The following is a 26,399-nucleotide window of genomic DNA, read 5'->3' on the forward strand; positions in this document are numbered from 1 at the left end:
ATTGGCACCACATCCACAAACATTCAATCTCTCCACCACCGACGCTAGTTGCAGCCGTGTATACTATTTACAAGATTCATTGCAGCAATTCACCAAAGATCCTTAGACAACACCTTCCAAACACACGACCACTTCCATCTAGAAGGGCAGCAGATAAATGGGAACACCACCAAAGAACAAAGAACAGTACAGCACAGGAAACAGGCCCTACGGCCCTCCAAGCCTGTGCCGCTCCTTGGTCCATCTAGACCAATCGTTTGTATCCCTCCATTCCCAGGCTGCTCATGTGACTATCCAGGTAAGTCTTAAACGATGTCAGCGTGCCTGCCTCCACCATCCTACTTGGCAGCGCATTCCAGGCCCCCACCACCCTCTGTGTAAAAAACATCCCTCTAATATCTGAGTTATACTTCGCCCCTCTCACCTTGAGCCCGTGACCCCTCGTGAACGTCACTTCTGATCTGGGAAAAAGCTTCCCACCGTTCACCCTATCTATCCCCTTCATAATCTTGTACACCTCTATTAGATCTCCCCTCATTCTCCGTCTTTCCAGGGAGAACAACCCCAGTTTACCCAATCTCTCCTCATAGCTAAGACCCTCCATACCAGGCAACATCCTGGTAAACCTTCTCTGCACTCTCTCTAACGCCTCCACGTCCTTCTGGTCGTGCGGCGACCAGAACTGGACACAGTACTCCAAATGTGGCCTAACCAGCGTGCTATACAGCTGCATCATCAGACTCCAGCTTTTATACTCTATACCCCGTCCTATAAAGGCAAGCATACCATATGCCTTCTTCACCACCTTCTCCACCTGTGTTGCCACCTTCAAGGATTTGTGGACTTGCACACCTAGGTCCCTCTGTGTTTCTATACTCCTGATGACTCTGCCATTTATTGTATAACTCCTCCCTACATTATTTCTTCCAAAATGCATCACTTCGCATTTATCCGGATTAAACGCCATCTGCCACTTCTCCGCCCAATTTTCCAGCCTATCTATATCCTGCTGTATTGCCCGACAATGCTCTTCGCTATCCGCAAGTCCAGCCATCTTCGTGTCATCCGCAAACTTGCTGATTACACCAGTTACACCTTCTTCCAAATCATTTATATATATCACAAATAGCAGAGGCCCCAGTACAGAGCCCTGCGGAACACCACTGGTCACAGACCTCCAGCTGGAAAAAGACCCTTCGACCACTACCCTCTGTCTCCTATGGCCAAGCCAGTTCTCCACCCATCTAGCCACTTCTCCTTGTATCCCATGTGCCTTAACCTTCTTAACCAACCTGCCATGTGGGACTTTGTCAAATGCCTTACTGAAATCCATATAGACGACATCCACGGCCCTTCCTTCATCAACCGTTTTTGTCACTTCCTCAAAAAACTCCACCAAATTTGTACGGCACGACCTCCCTCTTACAAAACCATGCTGTCTGTCACTAATGAGATTGTTCCGTTCTAAATGCACATACATCCTGTCTCCAAGAATCCTCTCCAACAACTTCCCTACCACGGACGTCAAGCTCACCGATAACACGGGACCACATTCGCTATCCTCCAATCCTCCGGGACCTCACCCGTGTCCAAAGAAGCGACAAAGATTTCCGTCAGAGGCCCAGCAATTTCATCTCTCGTCTCCCTGAGCAGGGCACTACCTGCAACTTCCCCTCCAAACCACTCACCATCCTGACTTGGAAATATATCATCATTCCCTCGTAGTTGCTGGGTCAAAATCCTGGCATTCTCTCCCTAACGGCATTGTGGGTCAACCCACAGAACATGGACTGCAGCGATTCAAGGCAGCAGCTCACCACCACCTTCTCAAGGGCAACTAGGGATGGGCAATAAATGCTGGCCAGCCACAGACACCCATGTCCCACGAATGATTTTAAAAAATATTCAGTTCCCAATCTCTATCATGCATCTGTAACGACTATCATATCGTACTTATTTATTTCTATTTGCACGATCAGTTCCTCACTTGTCATTCGAATGTTATGTGCGTTTAGATACAGGGCCTTTAGTTCTATCCTTTTTTTTTGTCGCGTCTAGTCTCATCTGTTGACTTACTCTTAAGATGTGTATTTCTGTTCCTCCCTGTCACGTTTGGTTCATCATTTCCCATCATGAAATCATGCTGACTTCGCCCTTGGAACTGCATGATAAAATAGGGCGAAGTCAGCATGGTTTCGTCAAGGAGGGGTCATGCCTTAATAATCAGTTAAAATTCTTTGAAGAAGTAATGAGCAGGTTAGACAAGGGAGAGTCGGTGCATGTTATCTACTTGGATTTCCAGAAAGCCTTTGACAAGGTACTGCACAGGAGGCTGCTGAGTAAGCTAACAGCCCATGATGTAAGAGGCAATGACTAACACGAATAGAAGATTGGTTGACTGGCAGAAGGCAGAGAGTGGGGTGGCTAGCATTGCTGCCTCACAGTGCCAGGGACCTGGGTTCGATTCCCGGCTTGGGTCACTGTCCGTGCGGAGTTTGCATGTTCTCCGTGTCTGCATTTCCTCCAGATGCTCCGGTTTCCTCTCTCAGTCTGAAAGACGTACTGATTAGGTGCATTGACCCAAACAGGGACTGGAGTGTGGCAACTAGGGGAATTTCACAGTAACTTCATTGCAGTGTTAATGCAAGCCTTACTTGTGACTAATAAATACACTTTCAAAACTTTTAAAAAGGCCCTTTACAGGATGGCAGCTGGTGACTGGTGGAGTTCCGCAGGGGTCAGTGTTGGGATCACAACTTTTCACTTTATACATCAATGATCGAGATGAAGGAACTGAGGGCATTGTGGCAAAGTTGATACAAAGATAGGTGGAGGGACAGGTAGCATTTTAAAGAGACGGGGAGGCTGCAGAAGGACTTGGACAGGTTAGGAGAGTGGGCAAAGAAGTGGTAGATGGAATACAATGTGGGAAAGTGTAAGGTTATGCACTTTGGTAGGAAGAATAGAGGCGTAAACTATTTTCTAAATGGAAAGAGAATTCAGAAATCGGAAGCGCAAAGGGAGTCCTAGTTCAGGATTCTCTTGACTTGGTATTGAGGAAAACAAATGCATTATCCTGCCATACATATACTTATGTACTTTAATTTCTTAGTTTATTCAATTATTTATTTTCTTTTATAATATTTATCACATGTTTCTGTACTCTTTTAAACCTTAGGAATATATGGACCTTAACCACTGACTAAACAGCTCGCTTCTTCCCCCGTAATAGAGAAAGAACCAATTTTTACAGGGTGAAAAAGTTAGAAAAGCAAAGCAGTACCTCCCCCCGTTCCCTCTTCACTGAACTCCCTCAGCTCACCAAACTCCCATACTCTATTGCAGTCACACTCCAGTGCTGGCTGCACTGAAAATATCTGAATTTATATGTTCTGAACAAATAAATGAGGTTCGGCAGAGACCAGTTCAAGCTAGTTTCCTTAGTTAACTATTTCAGCTTCTTCTCGGAGATGGAATCTATCTCCTTGATTAGACCCCTAGATGAGATGTAGAATTTAAACAGTACTTGCAATTAAATGTTAAATACAAACAATATTAGATTTCTAGAAAGACATTTAGGCTTCCCTCTGCTCACCAAACTCCATATAAACATCAATGTAAGTTGTTGCCAAATAATTCTCGTACAATACTTCGCCAAAAAACTTTCAGCACAAAGGTACAAAACAAAATTCCTCTGCATTACGAAGCATCACACAGCAGGAGGAGGAATGAGTAACCAGGTGATACAGTAAATGGAACAGAATTAACAGAAAGCACCATCAACAGAGACAAGTCATTTTCAATTTGGAGAAGCAATTATAAAAGCAAAGAGAACTTCAGAGGGGTTCTGTTGAGGCTTTAATAACGTACCACTGAAACCAGTATAATGGATCGATGTAGTGGGTGCAGAGAAAAGCAGGTTGAATAATCCCAAGTGAAAAGGAGATGACCTGTAATTAAATACAGGACAAAGAAAGGACATACGAAGCAGGGAGGGCCACTTTGAAGGAGTTCTGGAAATAAATACCAATGCACACCTGAGGTAGAGATTTGTTCACCACAGCCTAAAGCAGTATTCAACGGCAAAACTAAAAGTTACAAGGAATGAGTCAAGTTTGGGTTCCTTAGCCTCAAAGACAGCCCTCTCAGAAGGGGTTCACACTTAAGTAAACCGAAAATACTCAGATACCCCAGGACAGCAGGACAAAAGGACACAAGAGCAGAGAAAATTCCAGAGAGATGATGTTTATTTACACACAGGCTGATCAACAGTCAGAGTAGGTTGCTGGGAAAGGCTAAGCTACTGGGCTCACGCAATAAACAGGGAGCTACTGTAAGAGGAAGTAGGGTTAAAAACCAGATAGCATTTTTCTGTGAAATTATAGAGTTATGGTAAACTCAAGATGTTCGACCAACAGGAAAAGACCATGAATTTAATTTGGTTAGAAATAAACTAAGTAGTTATGTGACATGCTTCATAAGGAATAATGAAGGATTGTAGAATTGAAGACATTAGGAAATCTCAGAAAGCAACTGGATTCTTGTCATTTTGATACTCAATACATGTCTGAATTGTACATACCTTTGACTTCACAATAACTTTGATTTTGAGTGGATTCATAGATCTATTTGAAAGGAGGCTGTGGGAAGTTCAGCTCCAGGGCAGATTGTGATCCTAACTTGGGTTGAAATAAATTCAGATAGTTAAAAGTATTCCTTACCTGCCTGCAGGATGGGAAGGCTCAGAGAGAGACATGTCGCTGCTCGATGAGGCGCTAAGGGGCCGCTCCTGACCTTTGTTTTCTTTGTCAGATTCCCCTGATGGCTGGTAGACAGTCCTTGGCTGGATAAAAATAAGATAACATTTTTTTAATTAGAAAGAGCTGAACAGTATGTAAACCACTGTCAAAGGCTACCTCTTAACAGTACGTGGTGCAGCATGCTATAAAGACTTGAACATAACTTGCATGCAACCAGTTCAGCCAATCATTGCCAGATCTGACCACATTAAGCACCATTGGGCCCTGCTCTCATCTAACAAAACTGCTCACTAGTCCAGAATCATCTGGGCGGCACGGTAGCACAGTGGTTAGCACTACTGCGTCACAGCTCCAGGGACCTGGGTTCGATTCCCGGCTCAGGTCAGTCTGTGTGGAGTTTGCACATTCTCCTAGTGTCTGCGTGGTTTCCTCCGGGTGCTCCGGTTTCCTCCCACAGTCCAAAGATGTGCAGGTTAGGTTGATTGGCTGTGCTAAAATTGCCCCCTAAGAGTCCTGAGATGCGCAGGTTAGAGGGATTCGCGGGAGAATATGGGGGTAGGGCCTGGGTGGGATTGTGGTCGGTACAGACTCGATGGGCCAAATGGTCTCTTTCTGCACTGTCGGGTTTCTATGATTCTATGATGAATGTAAAGACAACCCTGGCTTCTTTGCTGACTACCAACAGCCTCCCTTTAGTTCCAATAACAAATGCAAGGTGTGCTCAGAATTTTGTCACCAAAGGGCCCATTTCCATGCTGTAAACGTCTATGACTCTATCCGTTCAGTTGTACCGGGTACTGACGCACAGTCTCCCTACCCAGCAACCCCTGGCTCTGCCACCAGGCCAAAAGTTCCGAAGGCTCTCCCTGCCCTGAACCCGCTCGTTTGTCTCCGATATCCCTCATGCCCTTTCTGAATTCATCTTCTGTTCCATCATTCCCAACTGAAAGGCTGTCCATTCTATTTTCATTCCTCGATGACATTCAGTGTTTCCTTCTCTGCCCCATCCCCAATCTCACTTTCTCGACAACATTCCTGCCTCCTAAATCCACACCCATCCTTCCTGCAGCTCCACATGTTAGAACCTCTCCAATCAGGTTTCCACCACACCACAGCACTGAAACTGCCTTCATCAGAGTCACAAATGACATTCTGTAATTCCAGCTGTCTGCTTGGTTTCTTTGTTCTGGAGTTTGTTCCAGATCATTCAGTCCTTCAGCAGACTTCTTGATACCTATTTCATTGACCAAGCTTTTAGTTACCTGTTTTAATATACCCTCTTTTAATTCAGTGTCAATTTTTTTGTCTGATTAGTCTTTCAGGAAGTCTCTGGGAGGTTTTCTGCATTAAAGCTGATGTATAAATGCAAATCCCTGCTATCAGGGTCCACATCTTCAGTGGTAACACAGCTGGTTAAACAACACCTCACACCTGCTGCCTAATCGCATCAAATTTAATAAAGATACATTAAACTTACACTTAACCAAAGCTTTCAAACAGGATTTGGCACTACGTACTCATATCTTGTTACATTACATTTAGCTCACAGTGCTGACATATCCTTTGCAATCACTATCTGTGCTGCCTCCTCCAGGAGTCCTCTAGGGCTCTGGTCTCCCTCCTGTGTTCCTTTGCAACCTCTCACACTCATGAGGGCCAGCTGAATTTAGGGAGATTCTGAATTAGAACACAAAACAGTGCAGCACTACACAAAGAACATGATCACCTGTCTCTCCTCCAGTGCTGCCTGCTGGTGAGGCGGCTCATCAACCTTTGCTGGATCCGACACATATTTTGAGAATGTTTCCTGTAAACGTTTCTGGCACATGGCTTCTGGCCTGGACTTTGAAAAGGCTTCTTTTTGCTTCCTGTAGAGCTCCTGCAAGCGTTTGTTCTTCTGTTCCATGGCTTCCTTCTGGGCTTTCTTCTCCTCTGTCTGCCTCTTCTTCCTCTCTACCTGCTGCCGAGCAATATACTGGCGCACCTCCTCAGCATCATAGTGCCGCAACCGTTTCAGTTGCATTTCCGTGCTCAGGCTGGGCTTCTCCTGTTTTCTTTTAACTGGACTTGCACTTCTTGAGGAGGCCCGGCCTCCAGTCGACTTCTTGCCATCTTCCAAACCCACCTTTTCTTCTGGATCTTGAATGGATGCCTTGAGCTGAAGGTCATCAAGAATCCCTCGAACCTCCACTGGCAACACATGTGTATTCAACAAATCCAGCTCATTGTGCTCCTCTTCCTTTCTCTGGTCAGCCTCTGGCTGCTGCTCAGTTTTCCGCCGCTCAGAACTTCTGGGCCTCAGCTTTCTGGAACCATCGATCCTGCTGTCAGAGTCTGCTCTTGTGGTATTTCCTGTAGAAAGGGTAGAAAGAAAAACCTTTAAGGAGAGAAGACCTTTATGAATGAGGTGGACAGATTTACATCGATCACATTATTAATCCTCTGCATCACATGCATGAGATTTTTATTACACGTGAGACAACCAAATAATTATAAAATTAGGTCAAGTTGTCAACAATAACACCAGAATATAATTGAGAGATTCGAATATCTGAGCTAAAGAGTGGAGAAAAAAAATGACTGATATGAAATTCAATTACAGCCTTTTAATTGTTTGGTAAAACAGAACTTTAAAACAAAAAGAAAACCAGCTGCAGTGCTGAGAGCACAGAGGCAAAGCAGAAGGCCTACTGCCAATATAAAATGGCCTCACCATTAAACACACACTATCATTTTGCTCCTTAATAAAGTTGAGACAATATCATACAACTATTGCTTGATCAAAGAGCCAATGGAGAATTCTTTAATTTTAAAGCACTCTCATTTTATCGCAAAACCACCACCCGTGTCATTTTCCTGCTGGCGGGGGGACAATGCAGGGTGATACCTCCTGACAGTACAGTGACTCAGTGACAGTACAGGTCGCGTGCGGTCCACAGTGCTTCTAATGGAAATAACAGAGACACTCAAAAACAGACAAATATTGACTGGAAAAAAAGAGAGGTAGACAATACAAACAGGTCACCAGTTAAAGTCTAAGATTATCAGTGGGTAATGTGATTTACTGAGGTCAGGAGCCTTACACACTTCCCAATATAGCTGCTTCAGTGTGCACTGGGATACCCCAGATCATGACATTGTAAGGGGAAGGGGGCGGCACGGTAGCACAGTGGTTAGCACTGCTGCTTCACAGCTCCAGGGTCCCGGGTTCGATTCCGGCTCGGGTCACTGTCTGTGTGGAGTTTGCACATTCTCCTCGTGTCTGCGTGGGTTTCCTCCGGGTGCTCCGGTTTCCTCCCACAGTCCAAAGATGTGCGGGTTAGGTTGATTGGCCAGGTTAAAAATTGCCCCTTAGAGTCCTGGGATGCGTAGGTTAGTGGGATTAGTGGGTAAAATATGTGGGGGTAGGGCCTGGGTGGGATTGTGGTCGGTGCAGACTCGATGGGCCGAATGGCCTCCTTCTGCACTGTAGGGTTTCTATGATTTCCATGATTTCTATAAGCAGGCAGTCATCAATGTTTAACTTGTAGCTCCCAGCATTTTAAAAGGAACCCTTTCCTATCCACTTCTAAGACTTACTATAGAATTACAGAATCCCTACAGTGCCATTCGGCCCATTGAATCTACACCAATTCTCTGACAGAGCATCTTTTCCACATCCTATCCCCATAACCGCACACATTTACCCTGCTAATCTCCTCCTAACCTACACATCTTTGGACACTAAGGGACAATTTACCACGGCCAATCATCCTAACCTGCGCATGTTTAGATTGTGGGAGGAAACCAAAGCACCCAGAGGAAACTCACACAGATATGGGGAGAAGGTGCAAACTCCACAGACAGTCCAAGGCCAGAATTGAAATTCTAAATTGGGGTAAGGTCAATTTTGATGGTATGAGACAGGAACTTTCAAAAGTTGATTGGGAAGTATGTCAGCAGGCACAGGGACGTCTGGTAAGTGGGAGGCTTTCAAAAGTGGGTTAATCAGGGTAAACACATTCCTTTCAGATTGAAGGGCAAGACTGGTAGAAGTAGGGAACATTGGATGACTCGGGATATTGAGGCCCTGGCCAAAAGGAAGAAGGAGGCAAATGACATGCATGGGCAGCAGTGATCAAGTGGATCCCTTGAAGAGTTTAAAGGTTGTCAGAGTAGAGTTGAGAGAGAAATCAGAAGAGCAAAAAGAGGACACAAGATTGCTTTGGCAGATAAGGCAAAGGAGAATCCAAAGTGCTTCTACAAATATATGAAGGGCAAAAGAATAACTAGGGAGAGAATAGGACCTCTTAAAGATCAACAATGTCATCTATGTGAGGATCCATAAGAGATGGGTGAGATCCTAAATGAATATTTATCAGTATTTACTGTAGAGAAAGGCATGGATGTTAGGGAACTTGGGGAAATAAATAGTGATGTCTTGAGGAGTGTACATATTACAGAGGTGGTGCTGGAAGTCTTAAAGCTCATCAAGGTAGATAAATCCCCGGGACCTGATGAAATGTATCCCAGGACGTTGTGGAAGCTCAGGAGGAAATTGTGGGTCCTCTTGCAAGGATATCTGAATCATCAACAGCCACTGATAAGGTGCCTGAAGATTGGAGGGTAGTGAATGATGTGCCCTTGTTTAAGAAGGGCTGCAGGAAAAAGCGTGGGAAACACAGACCGGTGAGCCTAACATCTGTAGTGGATAAGTTGTTAGAAGCTATTCTGAGAGACAGGATCTATAGGTATTTAGGGAGTCAGCATGGCTGATTAGGAAGTCATGATGTGGAGATGACGGCGTTGGACTGGGGTAACCACAGTAAGACTTTTAACAACACCAGGTTAAAGTCCAACAGATTTATTTGGTAGCAAATGTCAGGTAGGAAGTCAGCATGGCTTTGAGAGTGGAAAATCATGTCTCACAAATTTGATGGAGTTTTTTTGAAGGAGTAACTAAGAAGGTAAATGAGGGCAATGCAGTCGACGTTGTCTGCATGGGTTTTAGCAAGGCCTTTGACAAGGTACCACATTGTAGGTTGCTGCACAAGATTAAATCTCTCAGGATCCAGGCTGAGGTAGCCAATGGATACAAAATTGTCTTGAAGACAGAAGACAGAGGGTGGTTGTAGAAAGTTATTTTTCAAACTGGAGGCCTGTGACCACGATCGGTGCTGGGTCCACTTATTTGTTATTTATATAAATGATTTGGATGATAATTTAGGAAGCATGGTTAGTAAGTTTGCAGATGACACCAAAATTGGTGGCACAGTGGACAGTGAAGAGGGTTATCTAGGATTGCAACAGGATCTTGATCAATTGGGCCAGTGACCCGATGAATGACAGACGGAGTTTAATTTATATAAATGTGAAATAATGCAATTTGGTAGATCAGATTGGGGCAGGATCTACTCAGTTAATGGTAGGGAGTTGGAGAGAGTTATAGAACAAAGAGATCTAGGGGTACAGGTTCATAGCTCCTTGAAAATGAAGTCACAGATGGACAGGGTGGTGAAGAAGGCATTCGCTATGCTTGGTTTCATTGGTCAGAACAATGAATACAGGAGTTGAGACGTCTTGTTGCAGTTGTACAAGACATTGGTAAGGCCACACTTGGAGTACTATGTACAGTTCTGGTCATCTATTATAGAAAGGATATTATTAAACTAGAAAGAGTGCAGAAAAGATTTACTAGGATGCTGCCAGAACTTGATGGTTTGAGTTATAAGGAGAGGCTGGATAGACTGGGACTTCTTCTCCTGGAACATAGGAGGCTTAGGGGTGATCTTATAGAGGTCTATAAAATAATGAGGGGCATAGATAAGGTAGCTAACATCTTTTCCCAAAGGTAGGGGAGTCTAAAACTAGAGGGCATAGATTTAAGGTAAGAGGGGAGAGATACAAAAGGGTCCAGGGGGCAACGTTTTCACTCAGAGGGTGGTGAGTGTCTGGGATGAGCTGCCAGAGGCAGCAGTAGAGGCGGGTAGAATTTTGTCTTTAAAAAAGCATTTAGACAGTTACATGGGTAAGATGGGTATAGAGCAATATGGGCCAAATGGGGTAATTGGGACTAGCTTAGTGGTAAGAACTGGGCGGCATGGACAAGTTGGGCGAAGGGCCTGTTTCCATGCTGTAAACCTCTATGACTCTATGAACCCCAGACTCCCTGGTGTTGTGAAGGGAGCAGTTTTAGGCACCGTGCTACCATGCCGCTCCATTCCTTTATAATTCTTCTTAATTGGACTGCTGGTCCAAATCCAATCATCTTTTTTCAAGTACGGGCAACAGTTTAAAAAAGTAGGTATCACCTGATCATAACCTGGTCCAGCAGGGCATCTAATGCCATCTGTCATTAGTTAGACTTGCCCTTGCACCAATGGGTGCTTAATACTTTGCAGGCAAATTGATGAGAATTCAGGCGGAGTAAGAGAAGCAACATCCTAGATCTGAGTGAGCAGAGCCAGCTGTGAAGTCATTTCTGAGCAATGACCTAGCAACTTACAGCTGCTTTAGAAATGAAAGCTAGGTAACAAAACGAGGAAAATAGGAGCCAATTGGGAGTATCAAATTTCAGCCTACTGTGCTGCAGAAGAACACACAGAACTGCTGGTGTCCTGAAGAAGCAAGTCGAACTCTCTGCGAGAAAAGTCAGCTTTCTGTTCAGCAGAAAATAGAACTCCTGAAGCTGTTGGAACAATGAGGGACTGAAACCTAAAAACACAGGGAATAGCTCAGGCACACTTGGTGTCTGTAGGAGAGGTGACCAGACCGTGAATCAGTGTATTGTTGGTCGAACAAGAACTCCTGAAAGATGTCATAACCAGGGGGAGAGAGGGTTCATAGAAGTGTGCCTTGGTGTTAATTATATCCAGAGAACCTGGATGAAATAAAGTTGCCAAGGAAACTACACGAAGATCAAATTCATTGAGTGGGAAAAAACAAGTACAAGAGGCAGAGTTTACAGAACTTTGGGACTGCACATGGTGCCATATTTGTGCTGGCAGCAATGTGAAAGTTACCTTTATTCTATCAACTATTTAAAGTAAAACGTTTCATTTCTGTTGAAATAACATTAAGTATAACAGACAAATCTTATGTTGATTTTCGGTTTCATAGAATCATAGAAACCCTACAGTGCAGAGAGGCGCCAGTTGGCCCATCAAGTCGGCACCGACCACAATCCCACCTAAGCCCTACTCCCATATCCCTACATATTTCACCCGCTAATCCCACTAATCTAAAGGTTTGATGCATTCAATGCATCTGAATTGATGCAAGCAGCAAGAAGCCATTTTCATGAAGTTAGTAGCACAGCAATGCATTTCAGACATGGGTATTTGGATATTTTAACTGTGCATCTGCTCCTCACCCAAAGTTGCTGTACCATTTGCACATGTATAAGGAGTTTTATTAGCCTCACAGTTACTATGAGGCACTGCAACTGTGAGCTGTGCTGGTTCAGTGGGCTGGAAATGTACTGCAGAATACAGATCTGGAAGGTCTCTGGTTCAGTCCTGGTTTCAAATTGTGATTGCACCTGGAGATGTACACAATATTGCACACAATATAGAGCTCATTGTGTTTAGGGTAACACATTACCATGGAGTGGAAATTATCTAGCTAACAGGAAACACAGTAGGTATAAATGGGTCACTTTCAGGTTGGCAAGATATAAAATAGAAACATAGAAAATAGGACTTGACCATTCGACCCTTCCAGTCTTGTGTGTCATAATGAAAATGGCTGCTCATCCAATTCATTAAACTGGTCTCAATTTCCTCCCATATCCCTTGATGCCTTCAGCCCCAAGAGCTATATCTAACTTCTTCTTGAAAACGTACAATGTTTTGGCCTCAACTGCTTCCTGTGGTAGAGAATTCCCCAGACTTAGCCCTCTCTGGGTGAAGGAATTTCTCCTCATCTCAGTCCTAAATAGTTTACCCCACATCCCAGAAGGTGACCCGTGGTTCTGGACTCCCCCACCATCAGGAACATGCTTCCTGCATCTACCCGATCGAGACTTCCAGAATTTTATGGGTTTCAATGAGATTCCACCCCCCCCCCCCCCACCCCCACCTCCCCACCTATCTCCCACCCCAGGGAATTATAGACCAGAAAGCCTAACATCAATAGTGAGGAAAATTCTCAAATCCATTATCAAGGACTTTATAGCAGAGCATTTAGAAAGCAGTGGCAGGATCAGACAGAGTCAGCATGGATTTATAAGGGGAAATCATGCTTGACAAATCTGTTGGAATTCTTTGAAGATGTAATGAGTAGAGGTGACAAGGGGGAACCAGTCGATGTCTATTTGGACTTTCAGAAAGCGTTTGACAAAGTCCCGTATAAGAGATTATTGTGCAAGATTAAAGCGCATGGGAACTGGGGGAAGTGTATTGAGCTGGATAGAAAACTGGTTGGCAGAGAAGAAACAAAGATTAGGAATTAATGGGTCCTTTTCAAATTGGCAGGCAGTAACTATTGGGGTGCCACAGAGATTGGTGCTGGGACCCCAGCTATTCACAATATATATTACTGACTTGGATGAGGGAACAAAATGTGACATCTCAAAGTTTGCAGATGATACCAAATTGGTTGGGAGGGTGAACTGTGACGAGGATGCAGAGATCCTTCAGCATGATCTGGACAGGTTGAGCAATTGGGCAAATCAATGGCAGATGCAGTATAATTTAAATAAATATGAGGTTATTCACTTTGGAAGCAAAACAAGGCGGCACATTACTACCTGAATGGCTGTAAATTGGGAGAGGGGGGTATGCAACAGGGCCTGGGTGTCCTTGTGCACCAGTCGCTGAAGGTACAGCAGGTGGTAAAGGCAGCAAATAGTGTGTTTGCCTTCATTGTGAGAGGTTTCAAGTACAGGAGCAGGGATGTGTTATTGCAATTATACAGGGCCTTGGTGAGGCCACACCTAGAACATTGTGCGCAGCTTTGGTCTCCTTTTCTGAGGATGGATGTTCTTGCTCTCGAGCAAGTGCAGCGAAGGTTTACCAGACTGATTCCGGGGATGGTGGGTCTGATGTATGAGGAGAGATTGACTAGGTTAGGATTGTTTTTGCTGGACTTCAGACAAATGAGGCAATCTCATAGGGCCTTATAAAATTCTAACAGGACTAGCCAGAGTAGATGCAGGGAGGATGTTCCCGGTGGTGAGGGAGTCCAGGGCCAGAGGTCACAATCTGAGGATTCAGGGTAGACCATTTAGGACAGAGATGAGACAACATTTCTTCACCCAAAGAGTGGTGAGCCTGCGGAATTTATTACCACAGGAAGTAGTTGATGAAAAACATTGAACGTATTCAAGAGGTGGCTAGATATAGCACTTGGGGCAAATGGGATCAAAGGTTATGGGGAGGAAGCACGATTCGGCTATTGAGTTGGATGATCAGCCATGATCATGATGAATGGTGGAGCAGGCTCAATGGGCCAAATGGCCTCCTCCTTCTCCTATCTTCTATGTTTCTATGAAGGTCCTACATTTCAACTTATTCACAACTACCTATGTTCTGCTTTTCGGACCTCATCCCATTTTTTGTACCAATGTGTACTACCAGCACTGGCTGTTCACTCTCCCCCTCCAGCCGCTCAGAGACATTCTTGACCGTAGCACCAGGGAGGCAACAGATCATTCTGGAGTCTTGTTTGCAGCCACAGAAATGACTACCTGTTCCCCTTGTAATTGAATCCCCTATAATTATTGCATTTTCCACACATTTTACTCCTTCCCTGTGCAGCAGAGTCAATCATGGTGCAATGAATTTGGTTGTTGCTGCTGCTTTCCTAAGAATTCCCCTCAACAGTACCCAAAGTGATATATCTGTTTTATAGGGAAATGGCCACAGGAGATTCCTACACTGCTGGCCTGGTCCTCTTGCTCTGCCTGGCGATCACCTACTTCCTTCCTGCCTGTGGAGTCTTAGCCAGTGATGTGTACCACCTCTCTATACATGCTATCGATGATACTCTCTGCCTTGTGGATCTCCACAGTGCCCCCAGCCATCACTCCAGCTCAGAAACCAAGACTTCCAGGAGCTGCAGCTGGAGACATTTGCTGCACACATTCTGGCCCTGGGCACTGGAAATGTTCAGTGTTTCCCACATAGAGCAGAAGGAACACACCAATCCTTGAGCTCTCCAGCCTTGACATAACCCTTTTTTTAAAAAACCTTTTGGAAGATACTCAAAAGCAAATAATCTAGGGCTCTTCTTCCCTGGTCCTTCTTACTACAAACTATAAAACACAGAATAAAGACTTTACAAACTATAAGCAATGAAGTATTAAATATTTACCCTAACATACCCACCCAATCAGCTGCTTTTGTGCTGTAGTTTTCTATGTAGGTCTAAAAGGTAGGGATATGTTCGGCACAACTTGTGGGGCTGAAGGGCCTGTTTTGTGCTGTAGTTTTCTATGTTTCTATGTTTCCACTTGCCCCCGGTCACTTTTGAATCCTGACATCACCTCAGGATCTCCGAAGTCCAAGCTAGCAGTACGCTCTCAGCTTCACTCTTTCCCATGCTCTTTTATCCTCCCAGCTCCAATTCCAGTCTCCCTCTCTCGCACTTTTTTCCTCCCTGGCTCTGCTTTCTAACTTTATCCTACTTTGTTTATTTTATTGCCTTATAAGATTTTAACTTTACTTCCCTATTGCTAACATTCCTTACTGAAATCAAGGAGTTGTTTCTTTATAAATGATGCGATATTCTAGTTTTAGCTTTTTAAACACAATTCCTCATTGTAGCTTCTCACCAACCAATGAATTTACCGTTTTTCTGTGATGTTACTCCTGAATTTATTTTTCAAACTCAGCCTGCTGCCTCAGTAGAGGTGTCCCTTGCAGGGATGGCCGTCTCTGCTCCATAAGGTAAGTATTAAAGTGTCGCATGATCAGCTCAACTACTTATTATATCAATTAGTTGTTTAGACACGGGGAGAACGTGCAGACTCCGCACAAATAGTGAACCAAGCCGGGAATCGAACACAGGTCTCTGGTGCTGTGAGGCAGCAGTGATAACCACTGTGCCACCATCAGATACTGTTCACTGTGTTGAAGTGTTCAAATATCAGGGGACATGGCTGACAGCGAGGAATAAGAAAATAAGTCAGGTGAAACTTGTTTTCAAGCTAGTGAAGCAAGTAATGATGGAAGCTCACTGACATGTTCAAAAGGCTGTTAGATGCACTTTTGCTACCAAATAAACCTGTTGGACTTGAACCTGGTGTTGTTAAACTTCTAACGATGCACTTCTAGTCAGACTTCAGTAACAGTAAGGCACCAGGTAACTGGGTTGCATTACAAATAGGAAAAGCTTCATTGGAATTCATGCCCTTTTTCCATCCCTAAAACCTGAATAAAATGGCTCACTTCTCAGAAATATCAATACAACCCCTTCAAATGCTGCATTAACCTAGATCTTTACAATTTATAGAATTCCATGAGTGGCAAATACCTCAAGCACCAAGGCTTTAATTAAGCTTTTAAATGAACAAATGTAGGCTAACATCATAGGCTTTGCATGTTATTTGGGGAGAGTGGAGAATGTAAAGAGTTCAATCTTATAGAAAGAACTTAAGATTCCCATGAAAAATGCGAATTGAAGGATAGGTAACCGTAAACAATGACTGAGAATAAATACGTTGCGCATTTTGGTTTAAGTATATTCTAAATGTGTCTCACTCCTAAAACCAAACACAGCTAAACAAGGTTATCAGCATCTCATGTAGGTTTATGTACTATTGACAAGGCTAATCACAGCATTCAGTGCACACAGGTTAGCGACCACCCAATTAAATGTCAGCAGATTCCACTCCATTTATTGGCATGGGTCAACATATTCAAGAACAACAGCTGATACAGAAGGTTTAAGCATCGAGCAACTACTCACTTGGCTTGGCACTCCTCTCTCTCCCAGCTCTTGGACTGGGAGCCACCTCATTTTCCATCACCATCTTAGGAACAGGTCCCAGAACCATCTTCACCAGCTTCTGACCTTCACGCCAGGAGGCTGTGCTAATAATATGGGCACCTGAAAAAAAGGAACAGCATTGACAAATTGAACAATCTAGCAATAACTTGTCGATCACAAACTGTTCATTCTGAGTCTATCGAAGTCTTTGTCAAAGCACATTCTCTTAGCACAGTACACAAATGATCAAACTCCAACTCTACAATTGTAGTGAAAACCAATAAGGCCCTCTGAGCAATCAATTTTGAACCTAAAGCTCCCTGCAGCTTCATCACATCAAATCTTGGGTAAAAGCTAATGTTCAAGAGTTAAAGACATCCGAGCAGGTGCATTCAAGAAAAGCAGATTCATGTGCCTGTCTCTGAGGGAATATGCCCATTCCCTCCAACCGCTGCACTGCCATTCAAGCCCTGCTGTGAAATCCTGCTGTGAAATCCTCTCTTCCTATTCCCCATCATGTTCACTGTGCCTTCAATTCACTTCTCAGTGTGTCCGCTTCATTAACATGAAGGCCCAGGTGAACTGAAATTTCTTTCACTTCATAGATGCTAAATCAAAGTCGCCTTTTTCCAATTCCCGCTGATGCCTATATGCCTCTGATTCTATTACGTTCAGCTGTCCACCCGGGCCGAATCAAATAGTATATAACCTCTCTATTTATTTTTATTATTCATTTGTGGGACATGGGCATTGCTGGCTGGCCAGCATTTCTTGCCCATCCCTAGTTGCCCGAGGGCAGTTCAGAGCCAACCACATTTGTGTAGTTCTGGAGTCACATGTAGGCCAGACTAGGTAAGGACAGTAGATTTCCTTCCCTAAAGGACATTATAGAATCAGATGGGTTTTTCCAATAAGTGACAATGCTTTCATGGTCATCAGTAGATGCTTAATTCCAACATTTTTTTTATTGAATTCAAATTCCACCAGCTGCCGTGGCAGGATTTGAACCTGGTCCCCAGAACATTAGCTGAGTTTCTGGATTAATAGTCTAGTGCTAATACCACTAGGCCATTGCCTTCCCTTCTAGGCCATTGGTCTGTTACTCCTATACCATAACCAACCAGCTCCCAAGATTGCAGTTTTTCATAAATAAAACAGAAAAAGCTGGAAAAACTCAGCACCTCTGGCAGCATCCGTGAAGAGAGAAACAAAGTTAACGCTTCGAATTCATAGTCCATTATAAAAGAAGCAATAGCAGGATACTTTTAGGTTAATGTGCAAAATTCGAAAGATGGGGTTGAGGCTAATATATATAACACAGACTGACAATTGATTAGCATACAGGAAACAGAGTAGGAATAAATGAGTCTTTTTCGAAGTGGTAAGCACTTCTTTCTCCACAGAGAGAGAAGTGCCTACCACTTTGAAAAACTCCTGCTAGGTTATAAGGAGAGGCTGGATAGACTGGAACTCTTTTCCCTGGAGCATAGGAGACTTAGCGGTGATCTTATAGAGGTCTATAAAATAATGAGGGGCATAAATCAGTCAACATCTTTTGCCAAAGGTAGTGGAATCAAAAACTAGAGGGCATAGGTTTAAGGTGAGAGGGGAGATACACAAAAGTGTCCAGAGGGGCAATTTTTTCACACAGAGGGTGGTGAGTGTCTGGAACAAGCTGCCAGAGATAGTAGTAGAGGTGGGTACAATTTTGCCTTTTAAAAAGCATTTAGAGAGTTACATGGGTAGGATGATATAGAGGGATGTGGGCCAAATGCAGGCAATTGGGACTAGCTTCATGATTTTAAAAAAAGGACGGCATGGACAAATTGGGCTGAAGAGTCCGATTCCACACTATATACCTCCATGACTCAGATGCTGCCAGACCTGCTGAGCTATCCAGCATTTTCTGTTATTATTTGAATGGTGATAGATTGGGAAATGTTGACGTACAAGGGGACCTATTCACTCTAGTACATCAGTCACTGAAAGCAAGCATGCAGGTACAGCAAGCAGCTAGGAAAGCAAATGGTATTTTGGCCTTTGTTGTAAAAGACAGGAGCAAGGATGTCTTATTGCAGCTACAGTAAGAAGCTTCTTATTGTGCTCTCCCCAGTCCAACGCCGGCAACTCCACATTATTGCAGCTATACAGAGCCTTAGTTAGACCATACCTGGAGTAGTGTGTACAGCTTTGGTCGCCTTATCGAGAAAGATTTGCCATTGAGAAGACTGATTCTTGTGATGGCAGGATTGCCGAATGAGGAGAAATTGGTTGACTGGGCCTATAATCACTGGAATTTAGAAGAATGAGTGGGGATAGAATTGAAATGTACAAAACTCTGACCGGTCTGGACAGACTGGATGCAAGGATGTTGTTTCCTCTGGCTGGGGGATCTGGAACAAGGGGTCACAGTCTCAAGCATCAGCCATTTAGGACTGAGATGAAGAGAAACTTATTCACATAGAGGGCTGTGAAAGAAAAGTCACTGAATGTATTTAAGCAGGGAGCAGACAGATGTCTCTACTCCAAAGATGTCAAAGGGTGTGGGGAGAGCACAAGAGGATGGTGTTACGATAGAGGATCAGCGATGATCATATTAAATGGCAGAGCAGGCTCAAAGGGCCAAATGGCGAACTCCTGCTCCTGTTTTTTACGTATGACTTCTTCAGAGTCAATATTTCATCTCTAGAAAGCTGTCCATTTAGTCCAACATGTCCTCTGCCTCTTAACAAAACTCCAGTGCATTTGCCGTGGTTCAGATAGTATAGCACTCAGAAAGCAGAGGGTTCAAGACTTGCATGTGGCATTTGAGCACATTTTCTAGGTTGACAATGGTGCAGTACCAAGGGGATGCTGCACTAACAGAAGCGCTGTCCTACAGACGAGACCAAACTAGAAAGACTGCCCTTCAGACAGATGTAGAAGATCCAGCAGTATATTGGAAGAGGTGATGGGAAGGATTTTCCCTGGTGTCAGGGCCCCTACTTATCCGATTACCAATGTTGCAACAACAGGTTATCTGCCAATTATCACATTACTGTAGTGGGGTCATGCTAAGCAAAGATTGGCTGCCCATTTCAACATTACAACAGTGACTACACTTCAAAAGTAATCTATTGTACTCTGTGAAAAATGCAACATACATGCTACTTCTTCAAATTATTTTTCAAATGCCTTCATTTGCCTTCTCATCAATTCAGAAATCTGTGGCTGGATGCAATGTCCCCCATCATCTTTGCTCTTCCCATCCTCCATGGCACCCTGTTCCCTGAAGCGATGACAACAAGGTCCGTGTTCTGCAAATCTTTCAATCTCCCTCTCTTCATAGAACATAGATAGAACATAGAAAGCCACAGCACAAACAGGCCCTTCGGCCCACAAGTTGCGCTGATCATATCCCTACCTCTAGGCCTATCTATAGCCCTCAATCCCATTAAATCCCATGTACTCATCCAGAAGTCTCTTAAAAGACCCCAACGAGTTTGCCTCCACCACCACCGACGTCAGCCGATTCCACTCACCCACCACCCTCCGAGTGAAAAACTTACCCCTGACATCTCCTCTGTACCTACCCCCCAGCACCTTAAACCTGTGTCCTCTCGTAGCAACCATTTCAGCCCTTGGAAATAGCCTGTGAGAGTCTACCCTATCCAGACCTCTCAACATCTTGTAAACCTCTATCAGGTCACCTCTCATCCTTCGTCTCTCCAGGGAGAAGAGACCAAGCTCCCTCAACCTATCCTCATAAGGCATGCCCCCCAATCCAGGCAACATCCTTGTAAATCTCCTCTGCACCCTTTCAATGGCTTCAACATCTTTCCTGTAATGAGGTGACCAGAACTGCGCGCAGTACTCCAAGTGGGGTCTAACCAGGGTCCTATAAAGCTGCAGCATTATCTCCCGACTCCTAAACTCAATCCCTCGATTAATGAAGGCTAGTACGCCGTACGCCTTCTTGACCGCATCCTCCACCTGCGAGGCCGATTTAAGAGTCCTATGGACCCGGACCCCAAGGTCCTTCTGATCCTCTACACTGCTAAGAATGGTACCCTTCATATTATACTGCTGCTTCATCCCATTGGATCTGCCAAATGATCTTCTGCAGTATTCTCTCCACCAGTATTCTTGGCTCAGCTCTATTTTCATTGCTTTTAGTCCTCCACAGCCACTCCATCTCTACTGTCTACGACACTCCCTTGAACCATCTATCTCCTTTCTTTAATAAGGTCCCTAAGCATTACTTGGATTTTGAAACATTTTCTGTTTCAGATTCCATTATCAGCAGTATTTTGCTTTTGTTACTTGGATTTTGTTCTTTCTTCCATTTCATCCCAATTACTGTTCTCCTCCCTCCCTTACAAAACACTCTCACATTGACATGAAAGTATCTATCAAATTGTCAGTTGTTGAATATCAATATTCAACATCATGCTGTCAAATAAAAAGGAAATTCTACGAAAATAAAGCTCTGTCAGCAGTGATTACAATTGTTTGAGAGAACAGATTCCTTTGCATTTCTATAGCACCCATAGGATGTCCCAAAGAACAGTCAACAAATTACTTTTGAAATGTAGTCATTCTTATGTTGACAAACGGTGCAGCCAATTTGAGCACAGCAAGGTCTGAAAGAATAGCAAGGTGGATGATCAGTGAACCGGTTTTACATAATGTAGGTTGAGGAGCAATGTTATTCAGGACACTTGGACACTTCGTCAAATACAACAACTCATATTTGTATTTAAAGCAATAAAATGTCTCAAAGTGCTATATAATATTGCAATGGGTTCTTCTAGGTCCATCTGAACAGACAGGGGCTGGAGATTTATGTGGTGTCTGAGAGCTGCCACCAGCACTCCTTCAGCAAAGTTTTTCAGAGTCAGCCTATATTGTGCACTAATGTCCTGGGGTGGGGCCTAAACCAACCTTCTGAGTCAGATGCAAGATTGTTACTGTTGAGTCAAGCAGAGATGTAATTCAGCACTTGCAGCACGCTGACGATACTTGCACCATAAAGCTGAACAGGCCCCACCCGAACAATGCTGTGTTGCTTTCTCTCCTGACAGACCAGGATGTTGAATTCTGGTAAGAGGCTGGAGAATGGCAATAAGATAATGGGGCAGGGTCATTCCAGTTCTCTCCAATAACTCTTTCAGGTATCATTAGGGTACGAATGGGAGTTCCTTAATGTGTGTGAAATCAAATAGTCACAGTAAACAATCGGAGTGTTCTGCGTATGATTAGCAGAAGAATGACCTAATTACAATCAATGAGCAAATGTACAACAAATTGCTTGAGAAAATTATTGCCAAAGCTCAGCCAACAGCAAGAAGCTGTTGAAAGCCCTCTCTGCTTAGTTTCTTTTCAGCTCTAAGGCTATTAATAGGAAGTGCTGATGAGCCATCCATAACCAGCGTCAGGCAGTGCAGCAAATCCCCTCCCCCCACAGCCTCTGCACAAAGAAAAGACATCAGAAGACTTCAGCTGACTAGTGCTGCAACACTTTTGCTATATTTAGCACACAGACTGCAGGGCTTGCAGGTTTGCCTGAGAAGTTACTTTAAGAGACTCTGTGCTACATATAAAGGAACAAGCGCAGGAATCAAGGGCAGTTCCCAAAACTTGCTGCACATATTAAGCAGCATAATAATCGCAATAAGTTTGAAAGAAATACATATGGCTGCAATGGCAGAGCTGCTGTGGTACACTGTCACCTCAATGCTCTGAACAGCTGAGAATTAGGACACAGGTTTTCCATGCAACGTGCTAACAACAGCAGTTATACTCAAACAGAGTCATAGAGGCATACAGCACAGAAAAGGCCATTCAGCCCATTGAGTCTGCACCAACAATTACTACTACTAAAGGTGCGCTAATCCCATTTTCCTGCATTTGTCCCATATCCTCGGGTGTTTCAGGTGCTCATCCAAATATTTTTGAAAGGTAAGGTTTCCAGCCTCCACAACCTTACCAGGCAGTGCATTCCAGATTCCCACCATCCACTGAGTGACAACATTTTTTCTCAAATCCCCTCTGAATCTCCTGCCCCTCACCCTAAAACTATGACCCCTCAATCAAGGGGGACAGCTTCTTCCTACTCAGCCTGTTCATACCCCTCATAATCTTATACACTTCAATCATGTCTCTCCTTAAGCCTTCTCTGCTCTAAAGAAAACAATAATAGGGAGATGAGAGATGAAATCGCTGGGCCTCTGACGTAAATCTTTGTCTCGTCACTGGACACAGGTGAGGTCCCAGAGGATTGGAGGATAGCTAATGTGGTCCCGTTATTTAAGAAGGGTAGGAAGGATAACCCGGGAAATTATAGGCCGCTGAGCTTGACGTCCGTGGTGGAGAAGTTGTTGGAGAGGATTCTTAGAGATAGGATGTATGCGCATTTAGAAAGGAATAAACTCATTAACGATAGTCAGCATGGTTTTGTGAGAGGGAGGTCATGCCTCACTAACCTGGTGGAGTTTTTTGAAGAAGTGACTAGAATGGTTGACGAGGGAAGGGCCGTGGATGTTGTCTACATGGACTTTAGTAAAGCGTTTGACAAAGTCCCTCATGGTAGGCTGGTGAAAAAGGTTGGATCTCATGGGATAAAGGGGGAGGTGGCAAGATGGGTGGAGAACTGGCTTGGTCATAGAAGACAGAGGGTGGTACTGGAAGGGTCTTTTTCCGGCTGGATGCCTGTGACTAGTGGTGTTCCACAGGGCTCTGTATTGGGACCTCTGCTGTTTGTCATTTATATAAACGATCTGGAAGGTGGTGTAACTGGGGTGATCAGTAAGATTGCGGACGACACAAAAATGGCTGGACTTGCAGATAGTGAGGAATATTGTCAGAGGCTACAGAAGGATATAGATAGGCTGGAAATTTGGGCAAAGAAATGGCAGATGGAGTTCAATCCAGACAAATGCGAAGTGATGCATTTTGGTAGAACTAACGTCGGGGGGAGCTATACGATAAATGGCAGAACCATAAAGGGTGTAGATACGCAGAGGGACCTGGGTGTGCAAGTCCACAGATCCTTGAAGGTGACATCACAGGTGGAGAAGGTAGTGAATAAGGCATATGGTATGCTTGCCTTTATAGGACGGGGCAGAGAGTATAAAAGTTGGGGTCTGATGTTGCAGTTGTATAGAACGTTGGTTCGGCCGTATTTGGAATACTGCGCCCAGTAGGACGTGGAGGCTTTAGAGAGAGTGCAGAGGAGGTTTACCAGGATGTTGCCTGGTATGGAAGGGCTCAGTTATGAGGAGAGATTGGGTAAACTGGGGTTGTTCTCACTGGAAAGACGGAGGGGTGACCTAATAGAGGTGTATAAAATTATGAAAGACATAGATAGGGTGAACGGTGGGAAGCTTTCTCCCAGGTCGGTGGTGACGTTCACGGGGGGTCATAGGTTCAAGGTGAGGGGGGGGAGGTTTAACACCGATATCAGAAGGACGTATTTTACACAGAGTGTGGTGGGGGCCTGGAATGCGCTGCCGGGCAAGGTGGTGGAGGCAGACACACTGAGAACGTTTAAGACTTATCTAGACAGCCACATGAACGGAGTGGGAATGGAGGGATACAAAAGAATGGTCTAGTTGGGACCAGGGAGCAGCGCGGGCTTGGAGGGCCGAAGGGCCTGTTCCTGTGCTGTATTGTTCTTTGTTCTTTAACAACATCAGGTTAAAGTCCAGCAGGCTTATTTGGTAGCAAAAGCCACACAAGCTTTCGGAGCCTTAAGCCCCTTCTTCAGGTGAGTGGGAATTCTGTTCACAAACAGGGCATATAGAGACACAAACTCAAGGAGAACAATCCAAGCCTATCCAGTCTCTCCTTACAGCTCATATGCTCCATCCCAGGCAACATCCTGGTTAACCTCCTTTCTACCCCCTCTAGTGTAATCACATCCTTCCTACAGTGAGGTGGCCAGGTCTGCAGCTGTGGCCTAAACAACACTCCATACAACTCCAACATTACCTCTTTGCTCTTATACTCTATACCACGACTAATAAAAGGAAATGTTCCATATGCCATAACTAGTCTTTTCATGCGCTCTGCCGACTTCAGGGATCTGTGAATTAGTACCCCAAGATCCCTCTGAGCTATCCAGCCTTTCATTAAATATGCCCTCATCTTGTTTCTTCTTCCAAAGTGTATCATCTTGCACTCATCATGGTTAAATACCATCTGCCACTGCTCCGCCCATCTGACCAACCCATCCATATCTTCCTGTAACTTAAGACCATCTTCTTCACTATTAACCACCCTAACAATCTTGGTGTCGTCTACAAACTTGTTTAACATTTGTTAGAGGACTTCAAAATAGTCCGGGTTTTAAAACATTAATAAAGACTATTAGAACATTAGACTATTAGGCAAGTACAATTTTGTCTTTTAAAAAGCATTTAGATAGTTACATGGATGAGATGGGTATAGAGGGATATGGGCCAAATGCGGGCAATTGGGATTAGCTTCGGGGTTTAAAAAAAGGGCATCCTGGACAAGTTGGGCCGAAGAGCCTGTTTCCATGCTGTAAACCTCTATGACTCTATGAGAACAGAGAGGATTAGCTTAGGACAAGAATCACAGACTGCCTTATATATATTTTACAGAGGTACTGTCTGCATAGAAACACATAACCGCAGTTAGAGAATTTAAACATGTAGTTTTGAAAGTATATTATTGAACAGGCATACATCTTGGCGAATGGCACAGGGTTCTAAGGCATCATGGGAAATAGGCCAGTAAAGTGAACCACATTCCTTGTAACATTACACCCATAGAAGCATTGCTCCTATCAGCATGGGTCCCATACAGCTCAGTGACAGAGACATTCATTGAGCAAGGACAAGCTAGTGGTTCCAGACAGCTCAATGAAAGGCAGAGTATTAAACCAGATGGGAGTTCAGAACAGGTGGCCCTGGGAAAGTCAGGCAGAAACCGCTAGAACTTATTGTTCCCGTGCTGTCAGAGAATATCTGTAATTGGCCATGGTGTATGACATTTATTAATAATGATTGACCTGTACTAATGATGATTGGCTCATGATGAGCCAGAAGGCAGGTAAAATGTCTTTTGGAAGCTGTATAATTGTATTGCCACTGTGATGTAACTTCAGAGAAGTGCTGGATCATCCAACCCTTTACTCCCAGCGTATCTTGGTCAATAAAGAAACGTCTTTCAGTCGGATACTGTCGTCACGAGTCTTTGTATTTGCTAAAGTTAAGCTCAATAAGTATTTTAAGTTTATTTATTAGTGTCACAAGTAGGCTTACATTAACACTGCAATGAAGTTACTGTGGAAAATCCCCTAGCTACCACTCTCCGGCACCTGTTCGGCTACACTGAGAATTTAGCATGGCTAATGCACTTAACCAGCACGTCTTTTGGACTGTGGGAGGAAACCGGTGCACCCAGAAGAAACCCATGCAGACGTGGGGAGAACGTGCAAACTCTGCACAGACAATGACCCAAGCCAGGAATCGAACCCAGGGTCCTTGGCATTTATGTATATAACAAACAAGGGTCCCAGTACTGATGATCCTTGTGGTACACCACTGGACACCAGCCTCCAGTCACTCGAACAGCGTTCTACCACTACCCTTTGTGCCCTGTTACAAGCCAGTTTCCGATCCATCTCATCAACTTTCCCTGAATTCCATGTGCTTTAACTTTCTCAATCAGTCTCCCATGTGGGACCTTGTCAAAAGCTTTGCTAAAATCCATATGAACTAC

The 26,399-nt window shown here is 44.2% G+C and overlaps 1 protein-coding gene across 9 annotated transcripts in view; it reads right to left on the reverse strand.

The window, feature by feature from the left end:
* The window catches only part of cep350 (centrosomal protein 350), a 206,232-nt gene that overhangs the window by 102,438 nt on the left and 77,395 nt on the right, over positions 1-26,399 (reverse strand). For all 9 annotated transcript variants that reach the window (XM_078217956.1, XM_078217960.1, XM_078217962.1 and 6 more), the window contains exons 9-11: positions 16,650-16,790; positions 6,487-7,112; positions 4,722-4,843 (exon numbers count right to left, since the gene is read on the reverse strand). In XM_078217956.1, coding sequence (XP_078074082.1) covers positions 4,722-4,843; positions 6,487-7,112; positions 16,650-16,790 — 889 coding nt within the window. The remainder of the gene's footprint in view (positions 1-4,721; positions 4,844-6,486; positions 7,113-16,649; positions 16,791-26,399) is intronic.

The sequence above is a fragment of the Mustelus asterias genome, chromosome 8 (genome assembly GCF_964213995.1).
Source record: "Mustelus asterias chromosome 8, sMusAst1.hap1.1, whole genome shotgun sequence".
Classification (NCBI taxonomy): Eukaryota; Metazoa; Chordata; class Chondrichthyes; order Carcharhiniformes; family Triakidae; genus Mustelus; species Mustelus asterias.